This window comes from Barbus barbus (genome assembly GCF_936440315.1).
Source record: "Barbus barbus genome assembly, chromosome: 29".
In the NCBI taxonomy this organism is placed as follows: domain Eukaryota; kingdom Metazoa; phylum Chordata; class Actinopteri; order Cypriniformes; family Cyprinidae; genus Barbus; species Barbus barbus.
In genome coordinates, this window is record NC_136757.1 from 5,011,936 (window position 1) to 5,028,687 (window position 16,752).

The 16,752-nt window shown below is 38.0% G+C and overlaps 2 protein-coding genes across 3 annotated transcripts; one reads left to right on the forward strand and one right to left on the reverse strand.

Moving 5' to 3' along the window:
- Positions 1–336: 336 nt before the first annotated feature.
- LOC306849285 (syntaphilin-like) lies at positions 337–5,062 on the forward strand (the record flags this gene model as incomplete). Its single annotated transcript, XM_079384214.1, has 4 exons — positions 337–380; positions 563–691; positions 1,878–2,027; positions 3,769–5,062. 4 exons carry the CDS (start codon positions 337–339, stop codon positions 5,060–5,062), a joined length of 1,617 nt encoding a protein of 538 aa, XP_079240340.1.
- A 1,878-nt stretch (positions 5,063–6,940) lies between these two features.
- LOC306849594 (peptidyl-prolyl cis-trans isomerase FKBP1A-like) lies at positions 6,941–9,064 on the reverse strand. 2 transcript variants are annotated; one of them, XM_079384752.1, is made up of 5 exons: positions 8,923–9,064; positions 8,680–8,727; positions 7,953–8,065; positions 7,556–7,730; positions 6,941–7,312 (listed from the first exon to the last, which is right to left on the reverse strand). In XM_079384752.1, the coding sequence occupies exons 1-4, from the start codon at positions 8,957–8,959 to the stop codon at positions 7,602–7,604; spliced, it is 327 nt and encodes a 108-aa protein (XP_079240878.1). In that variant the 5' UTR covers positions 8,960–9,064; the 3' UTR covers positions 6,941–7,312; positions 7,556–7,601. The 2 variants fall into 2 exon arrangements, with proteins under 2 accessions (XP_079240878.1, XP_079240879.1); XM_079384753.1 differs by having other exon boundaries at positions 7,581–7,730; positions 8,923–9,041.
- Between the last annotated feature and the right edge of the window lie 7,688 nt (positions 9,065–16,752).

A 16,752-nucleotide genomic window follows, 5' to 3' on the forward strand; every position in this document is an offset into this window, starting at 1 on the left:
CAATGGTGATAACTTCTTGGTGAACATGAGACATTTAAAAATCTTACCAACCCCAAACTTTTGAACAACAGTGTACATACTGTATTTAACAAATCTGATTCACTGCTTATTTGTATTTGAAAAACTTTTTTCATTAATCAAATTCATGTGGTGCAGCCAACATGCAGAAACACCCAATGCCCCTTTCCCTTTAAGTACCAAGAGATTAATATTGTTTCGTTCGAATATGCTTTTTTTCTGATTGTATTTCATATTCTGTGGTGTATGTGTGTCTTAGAGAGATCTGTCCTGAGGGATCCTTGTAATTGTGCCGTTACAAGGTGTGAGTCCTCACCCATGTCCCTCTCAGTGAACAGAAGGCCATCTGCTGGTTCCCGCAGGTAATGCTGCCCTTCTCCTTTAAAATACACAATCAGACACACTGAAGGTTTCTTATTATTAGAATGTGATATATTCATTCAGTGCCTTTAAATCACATCCAGTTTTCCAGTGTAAAAAGTTTCACTGTGACATCCTGTTTGATAAGGACGTCAGAGCTCAGCTGTCACTGTGTGTGTCACAGAAGGCCTGCTGCCCCAAGCGGCACTCGACACTCACATGGAGACTCGTCTGTCCGTAGCAGTTACTCAACAGCGTCCTGCAAGTGCACAGAGAGCAATACAGTACCACGCTCAAACCCAGCCACACCACGGTGAGCGACACACACACTCAAAGGCAGATTAGACTTGTCTTCCATCAGGGTCATGTTCCAGATTTTGTATAGTGGCAGAAAGTACAGTACAGAAATAGAATTAATGGAACAGACATGCATATGCATTTAAAAGTCTGTCTACTTTCTGTGAAGCTGCTTTGCAATAATGCATATAGTGAAAAGCAATATACAAATAAACATGCAACATACTTGTGTCCTAATCGGATATTCAAAAGTTGTGAAATACAGAAATACTGAGATGATTATTTGTATTGGAAGAGTTCACACAAAAATATTAAATCATATTATTCACAAAGCCTGATGTTGTTCCAAAGCTGTTTTTCTTTCTCTGTGGTTCACAATGGGATATATTTTGTAAGAATGTGCAGGCTGCTCTTTTTTAAATAAAAGTGAATGGGGGCTATCATAAAAAAAACACCATAGAAATATTTAATAGTACTCGCGCATTAAGTCTGCTATAAAAAAGTTATACAAAAGCTGTTATTCACTAAAAATCTTCCCTTTTGCTGTAGATCTCAATTGCATTTGTGCAATTGAATCAATGTAATTTTATCTTTAATTTTTGTGAATGGTGTTGAATGCAAGTTGGCGTTTGTGCAAATGTCATTTTATTGCCTGAAAAAGAAAACGCCTGATCACATGTTCAGTGTTGCATTGTGGTCTTTGACAATAAATTTGTTGACCTGACAGCTTCTGAAGTGTCAGACACTGATGTGGAAGTTGCAGTCACTATTTCAGCTTCAGAGTGAATCTGCGATCATAGTAAAAACCAATTAGTTCATTGATGCTGAAGGATTATGCTAAGCTTTTGACAATAAAAAACAACATTGTAATATTAAGTACATAAGTTGTGATCATGAGAAAATAGCTATTTTGTTATGTTGAGATCACAACAAAACAAGAAAAAAAAGATAATACATTGCCACTTAGGGCTTCTGTAATTTTCCCTTCAGCAGAAATATAGAATCTGTTGCTTTATGTGCAAATGAGATGGATAGACATCCTTGTTGCATAAATTTACACTATGGGTGTAAATTTCCTAATATTTGCACTTGGGCCTGTTATTTAGTTTGATCTTAACGTGCTAAATATGTTGTAATTATATTAGATAAATCGCAATTATATTTATATGTAAATATTATATATTTCTTGCTCTCTGACCCAGACGGCAGGTAAAATATGCAACCTGTAGTGAGAATCATGGGATCCGTCCGCCTGCTCCTGAGCAGTATCTCACCCCACTGCAGCAGAAGGAAGTGTGTATTCGCCACTTACGAGCTCGGCTGAAAGACAACGTGGAGAGGCTTCAGGACCGGTCAGTAATGATTCTATCTCTCAACATTCTGTTAGTGGAGTTTTATAGCTTTGGGATATCCTGAGTATTATACATGCAGATATATATAGCAGAACCTACCCTGCATCAGAATATACCTACTTCGCTACTATGTGTGGAACGATCATTTCATAAAGCGCAAAAGAAATCACGAGCATGCAATGTCGTAGTTATGTCGTCAGTTAAGTCATGAAGTTATCAAAAAGGCGAATAAAGCTGCCTTAAAACATGTGCATGCATGTATTTGCTATATATGAATCCCTCATCTAACACCTGATTCAACTCGTCAGCTCATTAGTAGAGATTTTAAGACCCCAAGTGGGTCAGAAAAGGTAAAGGGTTGTGAGAAAATACGATGTGTGTCAGATCCCCATTAAGTTCAGCAGCGGCAGCTCTTAAAGTAATAGCAGCCAAATAAGCTAATAACCAGCTGCTGTGATGTCTGTTAATGATAAAAATATATATATATAAAAAATGAGGAAATCAATAACTTTTGTAGCTTTAAAGGCCAATTCAAACCGCACAGACAAACGCCAACAAACAAGTTTGCTGTTGGATTTCATGTTCACACTGCCCCAACAAACTTCGAGCGACAGAGAGTCAAGTAATACCGTGTCTACACCGGATCGCACCACAACCAGTGTAGACAGCATCACTGATTATAATCAATAGAACCTCTATTGTATTTTGTCGCGTCGCACCACGCCACTTGCATCCGTAGTAGATGGTGTAAGTCTGATTGATGATCCTGTAACCACAATACAAATTTTACTGTTATTAATGTCTTTGCGTGTCATTCTTCACCTGAAAAGACGGCGAATAAAACGAAAGAGGCCATGGGTGAAGCGCGCTTTAAGTGAAATATGCGCATCTTCATGGAAACGGTTCGTGGCCATGTCAAAGTTTGTTGTAGTTTGTTGGAAATTCATTTCACACTGCTCAGACATTCCAAGACCCAACAAACGCCGATTAAGCATGTTCAGTCGGGGGAAAACAAACTCTAATCAACGCCAGCAGACGCCGACAGGGGTAACACACCGATCCAACAAACTCCAACAGATTCGTTTGTGTGAACTGGCCTTAAGGATTAATCTCTATTTAATTTAGAACTTAAGGGTTTGATAACTTTATTCAATTTCTGTATATTTTCTACGTGCTGAAGGGTACAGATAAATATGACATTTATTCTAATGGGTTTATGTGAAGATTGATTTAAGTTCACTTAAATAATAAATGTTAAAATTGATAGCTCTCAATTATACTGTAATGTTGAATGGCTATAGTCAATGGTTAAATATTAGGGGGAAAAAAATCATAGAGATGCCAGTATTATTGTTTTTAGTGATACTGGCCTTCATTCATTAAAAAGATGCCATTAAACAAATATTTAAAATATACTGTCTTTATGTTGTTTCTACGTTGATTTGAAGATTAAATGTGAAATTATTGCAATATAGAAGTATACTTAATTTTAAACTTTAATGTTAGGTGGGATTAATTGCAATTATTTTCGGAAAAAAATGTGCAATTAAAATTATTTAAATTTTTTAATCGATTGACAGTACTAGTCTGAATTCATTACTACACACATTCATGCGATATAGAACAAACTTTTTAATGGATGTGAAGTTCAAATCAAATGTAGTACCTATTACATAGTATGCCATTTTCGGACACAGCACTAGATTTATTTCTATGCCTTTTTTTTTGTTTACCGTGGCAGAGACTCTGAGATCGAGGAGTTACGGATGCACCTGACTCGGATGCAGGAGGATTGGATTGAGGAGGAATGTCATCGCATAGAGGCCCAGCTGGCACTAAAAGAGGCCCGAAAGGAGATCCGGCAGCTTCAGCAGGCTGTGGAAACCGTTACGTCCAATCTGGGGCCCCATGAGGCAGATCAAAAGGACTCTAAGTCTGAAGGTCTAGGGGTCGGTAGGATAGGCCCACGATTTGGGGCATCCAGGTCTTGTGGATGCTCTCCGGCCCACACCATGAGTCGCAGCTCCACCTTCACCAGACTGAGCAGTGACACGTCACCTGGAGCTATAGATCGCAACGGAAACATATGTTCTGATCGCTACATTCCTGCCAACAGAGGGGCGATGACGTTACCAAGAGGGGACGGACGCACTCATCTACTTCTGGAAGCAGCTCTACTGTCTGAGCAAGTTCCTCACACGACACCATGCTCCACTTTGTCGCGATCCTCCACCTGCGAGAGATTGTGCAGTGGAGAGACGGTGTTGCCCGTTAGCCGATCCTGCCACGCTGTTAACAACAACTGCAACTGTGCTCCACATGCCTATCTCCCACACCACCATTTGTTTTTGCACCTCCCACAGGAGGAAGCACCACCTCCTCCTCCTCCACCACCGCCAACAGCGCCCCCTAGTGCATCGGAGGTCAGTGACAGACCAGGGTACAGATCACAGGCCTGCAGCCCCACTATAACCTGGATCTCCGAAGAGGGCGCAGGTGAAGAATTGAGCGTCATCACTTCAGCAACTTGCGCACCCGATGTTACTCTAGCTGAGCCGCAGGTGTTTTCACCATCCTCTGCAACTACTTCTGCTCAGATGTCATACATCACAGAAACTTTGCCGCTAGACAACACAGTTGAATTTACATCATCAACAATGATGCCGACAGTGTTGACGAAGCCACAGGTTCAACAACCTTGTCCCAGGGCATCACCACCTCTTGAGCCGCCACCACAGGAAGCAGCGGTAGTAAGGGTCAGTGGTGAAGTTGGAGTGGGGGAGGACACAGAATCAGCTCCCCCTCAGGGGAGCCACTGGAGCCGTTATTTCCTGATTGACCTCTTAGCGGTGGCCGTTCCTGTAGTTCCCACACTGGCGTGGTTTTGCCGGGGGGCGCGCAATGAAGGCATGCCAGTGTACAACATGAGTTCCCTGTTGCGCGGCTGCTGTGCCGTTGCGCTGCACTCTCTAAGACGGGTTGGCAGCAGCCATGGCCGCGGCCCCTCAGGAACAGGAAGAGCGACACCTATCTGATAACTTGTACCATCAAAGACTTTTTATTTGATCTTGAGTGGAAGCTTTGTCCTTGATCTCCCAGTAGGTAGTTTGCTTTTTGAACCAAGGAGGCCTCAGTCCGTCACACCAATGCTTGTTTGGGACAAAGATCGAGGGAATGTGGCCCTAATTAGCACAGACACTCACAAGTTTCAAGGCTGTTGCTCATTTCCACCATTTGTTTTTTTTCTTTTCTTTCTGGTTCTCTTATCTGCTTTATTTCCTCCCATTTCTGGCCGAAACTCAGCAGGCAGTACACAGTCACAAATAGCTACAAACGAGTCCAAGCTGAGTAGAGAAGTCACAGTGTACAGGAATTTAGGCCTTAAGATTAAAATATATATATATTAAATGCATTGAAATATCATTCTTATGTAAACTGTTCTATTTAACTGAATTTGTGCTGCTCTCATTTCATGAGTGAGGCCAGTTCACAACAACATTTTGCATGTGACTTTAGATAGGTTACATAGACATTGGTGAAAATTGTTCTTCATGAGAAGAGGAAATTTCAGGTCCATAGCTCAAACAATTTAGCAAGGCTTTACATACCTGTTTCAAAGCAACCATTGTGCCAATCTCATTTCATAAGAAATATAACTTTTCACAACTATAGACAAAATAACATTTGTTTAAAAGGGGAAAATAATATTAAATGGTAACTGCACAAGAATCAATAAGCACCTCGCAACTTTGATGTGTGGATCTCTAAAAGAAAAACTTGCTTCTGTCATTAATTACATAGAACTAAAACACTGATCCTATGACATGAAAATGTTTTCAGTAATGTGGAGTGTTTATGGATCAGTATTCTGATGTCATTCTGCACTTTTCTACTAAAGTTTAGCGTTAGTTGTTTTATCAGTTACAACCGTGCATTAATAATATGAGCAAAAGGAAACTGCTTTACTGTGCTTTTTTTTTTTTGCTTATGGAACTGTAGAAAATAATTTTCAAAAATGCCAGATTTCATTGATAAAGCAATGGAAGGTGATGTCTTAAAATTAATCTATTAATCTGTCCTTTGGGTGGTAGATTTGTCTGCTCTTTTAAACTCAGTCTCAGGTGGAACTCAGGTGAACAGAACTAGAGAGGATGTAAAATTAGCGGAATCCAATGTCAAAACATTCATTAGAAAAAAACAAAGGTTTATATAGAAGAACAATGGTTGTGAAAATGTAGATTTACTGTCATAATAGGCTTGTTTTAATCTAAAGATTGTTTGATGACCATCACTTCACAAAACAAAGGGGTCTTTAACTGTTGCATGCAGCTTTCAGTAAACTCTATTTGGGAAATTCTTACAATTAATTCATGCGTTTGTAAAGCAAAGCATTTTGTTTCTTTGAAGTAGCACAAAAGAAAAAACTGGATAATCATGGAGTTCCAGTAGATGCTTAGATTGCATGTTAGCACAATAATTCCTTGTAGTTAATTACAATTAGAAGATTCTGTTTCAAATAGACATTCACATATCATCCTAATTTGAAGAGTCTCATTGCAAAATATGATTGTGTGTTTAGACAGAGCCCATCAACATTCAACCCTTATTGTAAATTTGGATTGTTTAATTAAGCCGCCCCTTAAAAATAAAAGTGTTTAATTAAAATGACAAAGCTTCTGTTGTGCTAATTACTTTTTTTAAAATTTACACTGTCCTCACTTAAAAGCAAAACAATCACAGGCAATCAGAACATAATTGATATTTAATATTTAGTTATGCAGAATGGGATTTAGACCAATACGGCCACCAAATGACTGACTAAATGTACCACCATTCATCGTCGTATCGTCATGATTATAATGACACACATGCAAACACACAATTTCAGTTTCTCAATCAACACAGAGCCCAGCTTGATCTTTTTATAAACAATTTATTTTCAAGTATTTTTATAGTTTTAGTTATTTTCAATTTATTTTATACTTAACCAGATTTCCCCACCAGAGTACTTATTACCAGCTCAGCCACAACCCTGTTGCTGTGATCGCGTTTACAACACAGAAATCAAATATAAAACGAGAAGGAAATGGAAAAAAAATATAAACTTGTGTCTTAATGAACGTCCAATAATTGAGAGGATACCAGTGATTGTGTCAAGGAGAAAAGAAATAAAAAGGCAACAAAATATACAAATGCAAAACAGAGCTAAGCTAAGTGGTATCGCTATTAACACTAGCCCCTTTTGAGGATCACGTGCATGGAGCAATGTTCCTTAAAAGGTTGACCTGGAAGAAAACAAAGAGAGAGGTTTATTAAACAACTAAACGGTGTTCCTCAAAGGCCATAAATATGATTATGAGGGTTTAATCTAAGAGCCTGTTATATAAACTCTACAGGACGTCTAAGACCAAGACAACAATAATCTCCTTTAAAGATGATCTGTTAGTTATTAAAGTGATCTATGCAACTGAGGAACTATCTACAATGATTCATGCAATCAACTCAAAAGAGACAAACTTTGCACCTACCCTGAAATAATGAATAGGGAATAACCTGAGTACAATTGTGGGGGCTTTACTCCAAGCCAATCAGCTCCACATCAAATATGAGAGTTGCATTGGGAGGAATGATGCCTGGGTGCCCCTTGCTCCCATAAGCAAAGTCCGGAGTGCAAGTCAGCTTGGCACGCTGCCCGACACTCATCTGTCAGAGGTTAAGTACAGTATGGAGGTTCAAAGAAGTGACACCACAATAGACAGCTTGTGTGTATTTGTACGTTGAAGCGAAATGGGAAATTTTCCAATTAGGCCGAGACCTACTTTATGAACAGACGGTGTACTGCACAATGTAGGTCGGGAAGATTTATATTGCAAATCAAACTCGTATTTCAGAGGACATCAAAAAGAATGTGTTTTATAACATTACCTGGGCTACTCCCTCATCCCAACCACGAATCACTTCCTGTTTGCCGATTTTGAATTTGAAAGGCTTTCCTCGGTCCCGGGAGGAGTCAAACTTGCGTCCATCTGTCAAAGAGCCTGAAAAAAAACAGGTATTAACACAGATATAAATTAAGCTGAACCTGATCATGCACAATTTCACATTACATTCAATATTAAAACGGCCTTCCGTGACTGCAGATCATAATAATTTGGATTAATCAAAACAGTTTGGTTTGAAAACATAATGACCGCCCAGACAGTTCGAATGTAAATATTTGCGCATTATAAGACGCCGGATGTTCGAATCGAAAGAGGGCACGTTCTGAAAAAGCACACCCACGGAGGATTCGAACTGCAGAACATTCGAATCTAAACATTCTGAGCATCATAAGCGCGGGAAAAACGTTCAAACGCGCTTAGAATCTCCAAAAAACGATTAGTTTGGCGAGGCTGCCCGCATCATGAACGACAATATACCACTGCACGACCGCAAAAACAGGCCTGTTTCCAAATCCTGTGGTTTTAGACGCACTTATTTATTTTTTAATTAAAACGAAAGATCAAAAATGCAGCAAATATCAAAGGTAGACAAAATCTTACCGACTTAAAGCCTCGATGAGCCGATCGCGGCTATTGTGTCAATGCGGCTAATCAGCTAATGCTGGCTAACACCCTTCATGCGATTCAAAACACGATCACTTCTCACTTACCCACGTAGTGCACGACACACGTCTGTCCTTTTTTAGGGAAAGTACTTCCTAAAATGCAAAACGAGAAGAGAAAAAGATTAAAAATGAACTGCAAATCCTGTGGGAAGAGGTTAGTGTTTAGCTAACAGGCTAACGCCCGTGATGCCCAAAACGGGCAAAATGTGTCGATTTAAAATGCGGCTGATTTGATATAAGTATTGCGGTCTGAATTGTCGATGCGAGTCCATCTGTGTTGCATTTTACCATCTCCAGGAGTAATAGTTTCAACCTCGACTCCCATCCTGGCTGCTTGTTTTGACTCCTGAAGCTCTGCACACAGAATGCGCTTCAGTGACTGTGATTGAGGGCAGAAACCCCCCGCCTGTGCCACACTCGCGCTTGCAGCGCCCCCAGCGGACAAACAGCGCTCTGCCTCTGAGCGGCTATCAACCACAAATCGTTTCAACTATAATTCCAGTACAATATTTGTATGTTGTATGATTGCTTCAATGCACCTGTTTTGAACTATGCACAGTCTTTTGCAATTATATCTCCATCACAACCACATCATCTTTTGTATATTGTTATTTATTTGCACTGACTGGTCTATCATCTGCATCTTAATTTCTTAAAATCACTTTAACATAGATTATATGATATTGAATCTAATCTAATCCAATGACTCATACCTCATAATAAATTTACAGCAGTTTTTTTTTCAGTTTTCAATAATACTTTATTTAATAATACTAACACTTGTTTGTTACTTAACGACCTTCAGTTTTTTTTATTTATATTTACAATATTGTTAAAACAGCGTTACCAAATTCTAAAAAGGAGTGAAAATCTGACATAAAGTTTTATTTAGGGAGTTAATGGTGCTGTTCCATACAGACATGTTTGCTTGTGAAGTACTTCACGCATTGAATGCACACTCTCCAGTTTTAAACATCTACACCCATGTAACTTTTGACCTCTCATCTGGAATGTCTTGACACTTTAGTGCACGTGCATGTGTTTTACACAGCCTTAATTCATGACATTTCACACTTGATTTATAATGTTGTGATGATGTTGGGAAAGTTCTTGGTTTATGAAATCAGATTGCTGACTTGCAACTTTGCATCCGGATGTGTGAATCAGCACTTGTGTTGCAGTGTTTTTGAGAAATTTGATAGGCAGATTTTTTTGCATTAAGATGAGAGATTATTCTAGTCTTTGATTAGAAAATGAAACTCTGAAAATTGGGTACAAATAGAAAAACACTAAACCCACCAGCAAAAAGGCGATTGGAATGGGGCCAAAAGCAATTGAGGGCCAAGACAACTCCATCTGCATGACATGCACCTGCTTTATATCCTGTCAAGCTTCAACCAAACACATTGCTCAGTGTAAATATGTCAAGGTAAACACATCAGACTTCCACAAAAAGGCTGAATTATTGCAAACATGAGCTCGGTTTTGTTTTGGCCAAACATTCTCACCTGACAGTATTTAAAAACCTGCAGGATGCACAGAGCTTGAACAATCGTGTTTCAATATTTTTAAAAACTGACCGACTGCCACTGTATATCACACTTATTTAGAGAGAGCGAGTGCTGACTCACTGTAGTGTCATAGTGGAGAGATGCCAGCAGACAGACCTCCTCCAAGCTTATTGCAAAACCTCAAGGCCTTTACAGGATGGGTTCTGAACAGTGAACTCATCCACTACATCTGGCAGCATTGACCTCAGCAAAACAACACATTTTAGGTATTTAAACCAAGTTTTTACATTTTGTGAAGAAATGTGAATGATGCTTCCCTGTGCAAAAATGTGCAACCACCATGCTAGGGAGTAGGCTATGTGGTTGTCAGGATGTTCGGAGTGGTTTTTGTATTGTGGTTGATTTGATTTCTAGGGTATTGCCTACTGGCCCAATTTCAAATCTCTACTTTTGTGTAAATTGATTAGATTTTTTCACCCATTATATCATTTAGAAGGCAAAGTTGTGTTTGCTTATAGAAATAACAGCACACCTGCCTCTAATAAGATTATGTGTAATTGCCCAGTTTGCACAAGTGTTCTGTGTCAGCCGCACCGCACGGAAACGCTGGCTTCGTTCAAATCAAAGCATAAACAAACATAGAAAGCGTATCTGTATGGTGAACCTCTGATAGGCAAATGGACTATTTTGACGATGTCTTTCATACTTTTCTGGGCCTTGACAGTGATATTTACTTGGCAGTCAATGGGACAGTCACAAGCCTCCCGGTTTTCATCCAAAATATCTTAAATTGTGTTCCGAAGACGAAAGAAGCTTTTACGGGTGATTAATGACAAAATGTTCATTTTGGGGTGGAGTAACCCTTTAACACATAGGAATGCTTTATAAAATGATAATGTTGCTATTTTCATTTGATATTTACATTGAGCTAAAGAAAGAGGTTTGTACTAGAAATGCAAATAGTAAAATGTTGTGTTTGTACAGTAAACAGGTGTGTGTGAGATCAGGAAGACTTGTATTTGGCTTATTCAGTACTCAAATAATATACCTGCATATTATACAATACAGTGGAATACTGTAATAAGTTAAGTATACCACCCTACCCTATTAGTCAAACATTCAGTTATTTACTTACTTTCTTACATCATAGATGAAAACTCCTCACCTTTCAGTGACAACTCACTTTTTTCAGCTCAAAACCTATGAGATTTGCTTCGATATCATGAGAAAGTGTTTTTATGAGGGGGAGGGGGGTCTTACAAGGGTAAATAAAGAACTGGTTGTTTCAATAAGTTTTGCATAGTATTTTCATTACTCTTTACTTCAAAAACTAAGTCTAAAAAGGGTAATATTTTATATATTTGAGGTCTGAGATGTGGGAACGGTGAAGAGAGAGAGGGCAAACATTTTGCATTGTAGGTCAGCATTGCCATCTAATCAGCCAATATTGTCTTAAATAGCCTGCATAGCACAGGGATTTGACCAAATATATTCAATATTGATTTTTGTAAACTTGCAACAAGATGTTAAAAACAGTTTTTGTGTGTGTGGTTGTGTATGTGTGTGAAAAATCACAGTTTTGGACATGTAAGGTAATAAACAAAATATGTGACCCTGGACCACAAAACCAGTCTTAAGTGTCAATTGTTCAAAATTTAAATGTATACATCTTAAAGCTGAATAAATAAGCTTTCCATTGATGTATGGTTTGTTAGGATCGGACAGTATTTGGCTGAGATACAACTATTTGAAAATCTGGAATCTGAGGGAGCAAAAAAATCTAAATATTGAGAAAATCACCTTTAAAGTTGTTCAAATTAAGTTCTTAGCAATGTATATTACTAATCAAAAATGAAGTTTTGATATATTTATGGTAAGAAATTTCCAAAATATCTTCATGGAACATGATCTTTACTTAATATCCTAATGATTTTGGGCATAAAAGAAAAATCTATAATTTTGACCCTTACAAAGTTTTTTTGGCTATTTCTACAAATATACCCCAGTGACTTAAGACTGGTTTTGTGCTCCAGGGGCACATATTTTAAAAAATACCTTAAAGTAACTACAAATGAGCATGTAAAGCAAATATCTTTAAAAGAAATTCTGTGTGGAGCATGCCCCCTATCCATATAATGTTCTCAACTTTTTTGCCCCTTACCTGTTTGCATCTATTACTTACTTACTTACCCACCCTCATTGGGAGCTGAGCCCCCTAAAATGAAAATACAATCGCCCCTGAATAAGAATGTCCAAGATGAAGAAAAGGAAAAATCTTGTTTAAAAGACATGTGCCGAGTTCTTTGTACTCTTTGTATCTACACTGGTATGGTTGTCAAAAGTCTGAAGTGTAATGTCGTGTAACCATCAAGTAAAACATCTTAAACATTATATATATATATTAATTAATAATTTAATAAAAACAAATAAATAAAAATCATTCATATGTTTTTGGGAGGCTGCACCACATGACATCTTACAACCTGAATTAACCATGTCATAAAAATTTGTTGGATCACATGACTTTTTTTTTTTTTTTTTTGGAGGACAATTGTACGACCCTGACATTTCTGCTCCTAAGAAATACCACTAAATATATGACCTCTCCATCGGAAAGTAATTTGATTGATAATGTAAAAAAAAAACAAAAAAACAAGTGTGCAGTTTCCCTTCAAAATATAAATATTACCAAAAGAGATGGCAATGTCCAGCATAAAACTTGATGTGAAGATTTACTGGATCACCAGGTGCTAAACTCCCGATGCTGGAGAATGCTGGCCTGATTAGTAGAGATGAACAGCCTGAAGTGGACAGATCTAGGTCTTACTGTTACTCACCATGGTAACAAGAACAGTGCCGCTAAACTAGATCCAGCCACAGCACACACAACCATGCACACCAGAAAGTTCTCTGGCATGGAAACTAGGTCCACTAGAGCTGGAACGAGGAGCTATACGGAGAAACACATGAAAGAACATATTGATCACTTTGAAAATGTGAAGGTGTTTTACAGTGGGAACAAAATTGATAGCTCAAGTTTGAATCAACCTTTCCAGCTACTAGCCCAGTTCTTTAACCACTAGAGTACATCACCAGAATCACTGTGTCTGGTCTCTTCACCATTAAACAAAGGGAGCTTACAGGTAGACCTAAAAAAGTGCCGTTTTCATGCCCAGCCTCACCAGCGTCATCTGCCACATTGGCACTGATATGGTAGCGGACACCTGTACGCACATTAGGACATCCAAGGAATTAAAAATATCATAAACCATGCTAAAACATCTGTTCATCAGTGTAACTGATTCTGGTTTTGGCAAAATAAAGATTATAATGGCAATTACTAAATAAACAATTCCAGTCCTGGATGTTGGTCTATAAAATTCTATAAAGTGTTAGTATAAAATGCTCAATGATATATTTGGGGAATCTGGCAAAACAAAAATTATTTGAATTGATTCTTATTTGTGCAAAAATGTACTGTACGCCGCACCTCTTTGTTCTTTGACCCCCAGGAACAGCACCATACAGCAAACAAAGAAGCGAGCGCTCATGACCAGTGCTGATATCATAAAGGCACTTCTCTGATGGGAAACACAGACATATATATGCACAGTAAGTGTATATGCAAACAGTCTCAGATTGCAAATGATAGGGGCTTTAACAGACCTCTCTAAAGAAAGTGTGAGGGGTCTACTGCATACTAAACAGTCTACATATTAGGAACTTTTCAACTGTGTTTCCAAACAGTGTCTTAGCTAGATTGCAAGAGTTAAAAGTTACATGTCAGACAGAGTGTGTAATTTTACATGCCACCAGAGACTAACAGTCCCTGAGGTGCCAAAACAATCTGCAAATTACCCATAGAAAATGCTTTAAAAACATTGAAAGTAATTGTATAATTGGCACACTACACAGAACCAAAATTGCACCCTTAGGTTATATATGTATTATGGCTTTGTTCAGATACTTATGAGCAATATTACAAGTAATGCTTTCCTCAGTAAACATCAGTAATTATTAATAGTAAAATGCCTGAGTAACATCAGAACAGTTGCATTACACAGTATTTTACAGTGTGCTGGTGGGTGTTATCGTGTTTCGTGCAGCGCAGCGCTGTGTGGGAGATCCGGTGTTTGGTCCACGTTCAGACAGGCTTGATCTCTGTCTTTGTTATACACCCACAGCACCTGACCCTGAATCACAGCCGCCATCAGCATAGCAAACGCCTCCACACTCATCCCTGGCAGAAAGAGGGTCAGACAGATGTGCATGCAATCATACCGATAATATCAATCAGAGAAATACCAGAGAAACCCTATCACCCTTCAGTCTTGGCAGTGAAATAATAGGTTATAATGGTCCAATTTAAAAAGCTGTTTTTAATTTAATACATTTTTTAAAATGTAATGTATTGCTGTGATGCAAGGCTGAATTCCCAGCATCATTATTCCAGTCTTCAGTGTCACACGATCCTTCAGAAATTGAAATTGACCTTTTTAAAACAATGTAAAAGTCATTAGACTTGATACTGTCGCTTTTGATCCATTTAATGCATCCTTGCTGAATGAAAGTATTCAGTAAGTAAACCGTACTGCTGCTAGACGTTTGAATGATATTACAGTTGTATTGTTTTGGATTACCTTCTCATATTACTATTTAATCAAAGGTAATATGAGATGTAAGCTAATAGACTAACATGCTAGCAGTATGCTGACTAAATAAGAAGAACAAATATTTAAATTTGCATTCAATTGCTTTGTAATTATATGTAATAGTATATCATTTCAAAAGAAATAACATAATTACATTGCTAAAATCATACATTGACTTTATCTAGTTTTTTTCTGATCTATTAAAAGACCTTTGGACTGCTGCAATTGCTAGATGGAGCAATTTGTTCACGACGCCGGGTTAGGAGACTTGACAATTGTTTCCAACAGATCAGTGTTGCCTTAGTATCATTATATACAACTGCAGTATTCATAATATTTTGTATTAGTTCTTATTTTTTATATTGTCATTTTAAATTTGATAGGGTTAGTTCACCCAAAAATAAAAATTCTGTCATTAATTACTCACCCTCATATTGTTCCAAACCTGACCTCCGTTCATCTTCGGAGCACAAATTAAGATATTTTTGATGGAATCCGAGAGCTCTCTGACCTTCCCATAGACAGCAAGGATCCTAACACGATCACGGCTCAGAAACATAGCAAGGAGATCGGTAAAAGAGTCCATGTGACATCAGTGGTTCAACTGTAATTTTACGAAGCTACGATTACTTTTTGTGTGCGACGAAATCAAAAATAACGACTTTATTCAACAATTTGTCTCCTCCGCGTCACCCTATAGTTATACTCTATAGCATACCCTATAGCCTTTATGGAGAGTATCACATGCGTAAACACCGTATGTACGCGGATACGTTGTTTATGTTCAGATCAAAGCACAATGTAAATAGCGTATCCATGTGGTGCAGCTGACACAGAACAGCATACATGGTTTACGTTAATTTTGTCGTGTTTGTGCACAAAACGTTTTCTTGTAGCTTCGTAAAATTATGGTTGAACCGTAAATTTTAATTAGGGACAGAATTGTTTTTGGGTGAACTATCCCTTTAATTAGTCATTTTAATATGCGTTTGACTTTATTTATTTATTAGTTTTTACTTTATTTTAGATTTGTTTTTAATTCTAGTTTTTAGTTAATTTTAGTACTTCAAATAGTACTTATTTCAGTTGACAATGTAGCTAATTTTTCGGAAAGTTTTTTGTTTTTTTAATTTAACTTTTTCATCTAATATTTATATTTTAATTGATTTCAACTTTATCTCAATTAGTAAAACAGATTTTAAATAAGTTTTAGTTAACTGTAACAATGCAACAATGTTTTTCCATAGAAACGGCAGGTTTGAAACAATGAGAAAATGATGACACAATCTGAATATTTAAAGCTGACGATTGAAGTGTTCTCACTGTAAGCTGTGGTCTTGTTGATCTCCTCCCAGAAACATGTTGAGGGATGTGTATGGAACACTGTAGCACTGCAGGGTGCAGAACGTTCACTTTGAAGGAGTAAGCACATGAAAGACGTGTTGGGGAGCTGTGTGATGTAACAGCCATTTGACCTCAATAATGAACACTAGAGTGCCGCTAATGGAAGCCGGCTAATTTGGCTATTACATAAAAACCATCACATGGAGAAAGGACAGGGCATGTATTAGTGATTGAGAGAATAAAAGAAGGAAGTCTTACACTCATGAAGGTCTTGAAAAGACAGCTGATGGTTAGGTATCAGGGCACACTGAACGCTGAACTAACGGCATTGTGGGGTATGAACCAAAGGAAGATGTAAGCGAGAATGGCCAATGGCATTGACAGCACAGCCCTGAGACAGGAACAACAGATGAGTCATGTCAAGCAGGGCAAAGCAGCCTAAACTACTTTTCTGATTTCTTGCAAGTGTGGGAAACTCGCACTTCACAACATGCACTTCAATTTAGAATCATCGTATGTCAGTGTGTAAAAACAAACAGGAAATGCGCTTACAGTAATGCACTTATAGTGCAGAGGCTAGATGGTTTAAAAGCATAAATGGCAAGCTTGAT

Coding starts and splice junctions, on each gene's coding strand:
- LOC306849594 (XM_079384752.1), bottom strand. CDS start 8,959: ATGGGAGTCGAGGTTGAAACTATTACTCCTGGAGATG. Junction 8,066..8,679: donor GTGTGTCGTGCACTACGTGG/GTAAGTGAGAAG, acceptor GTTTTTTTTCAG/GCTCTTTGACAGATGGACGC. Junction 7,731..7,952: donor GGGATGAGGGAGTAGCCCAG/GTAATGTTATAA, acceptor AACCTCTGACAG/ATGAGTGTCGGGCAGCGTGC.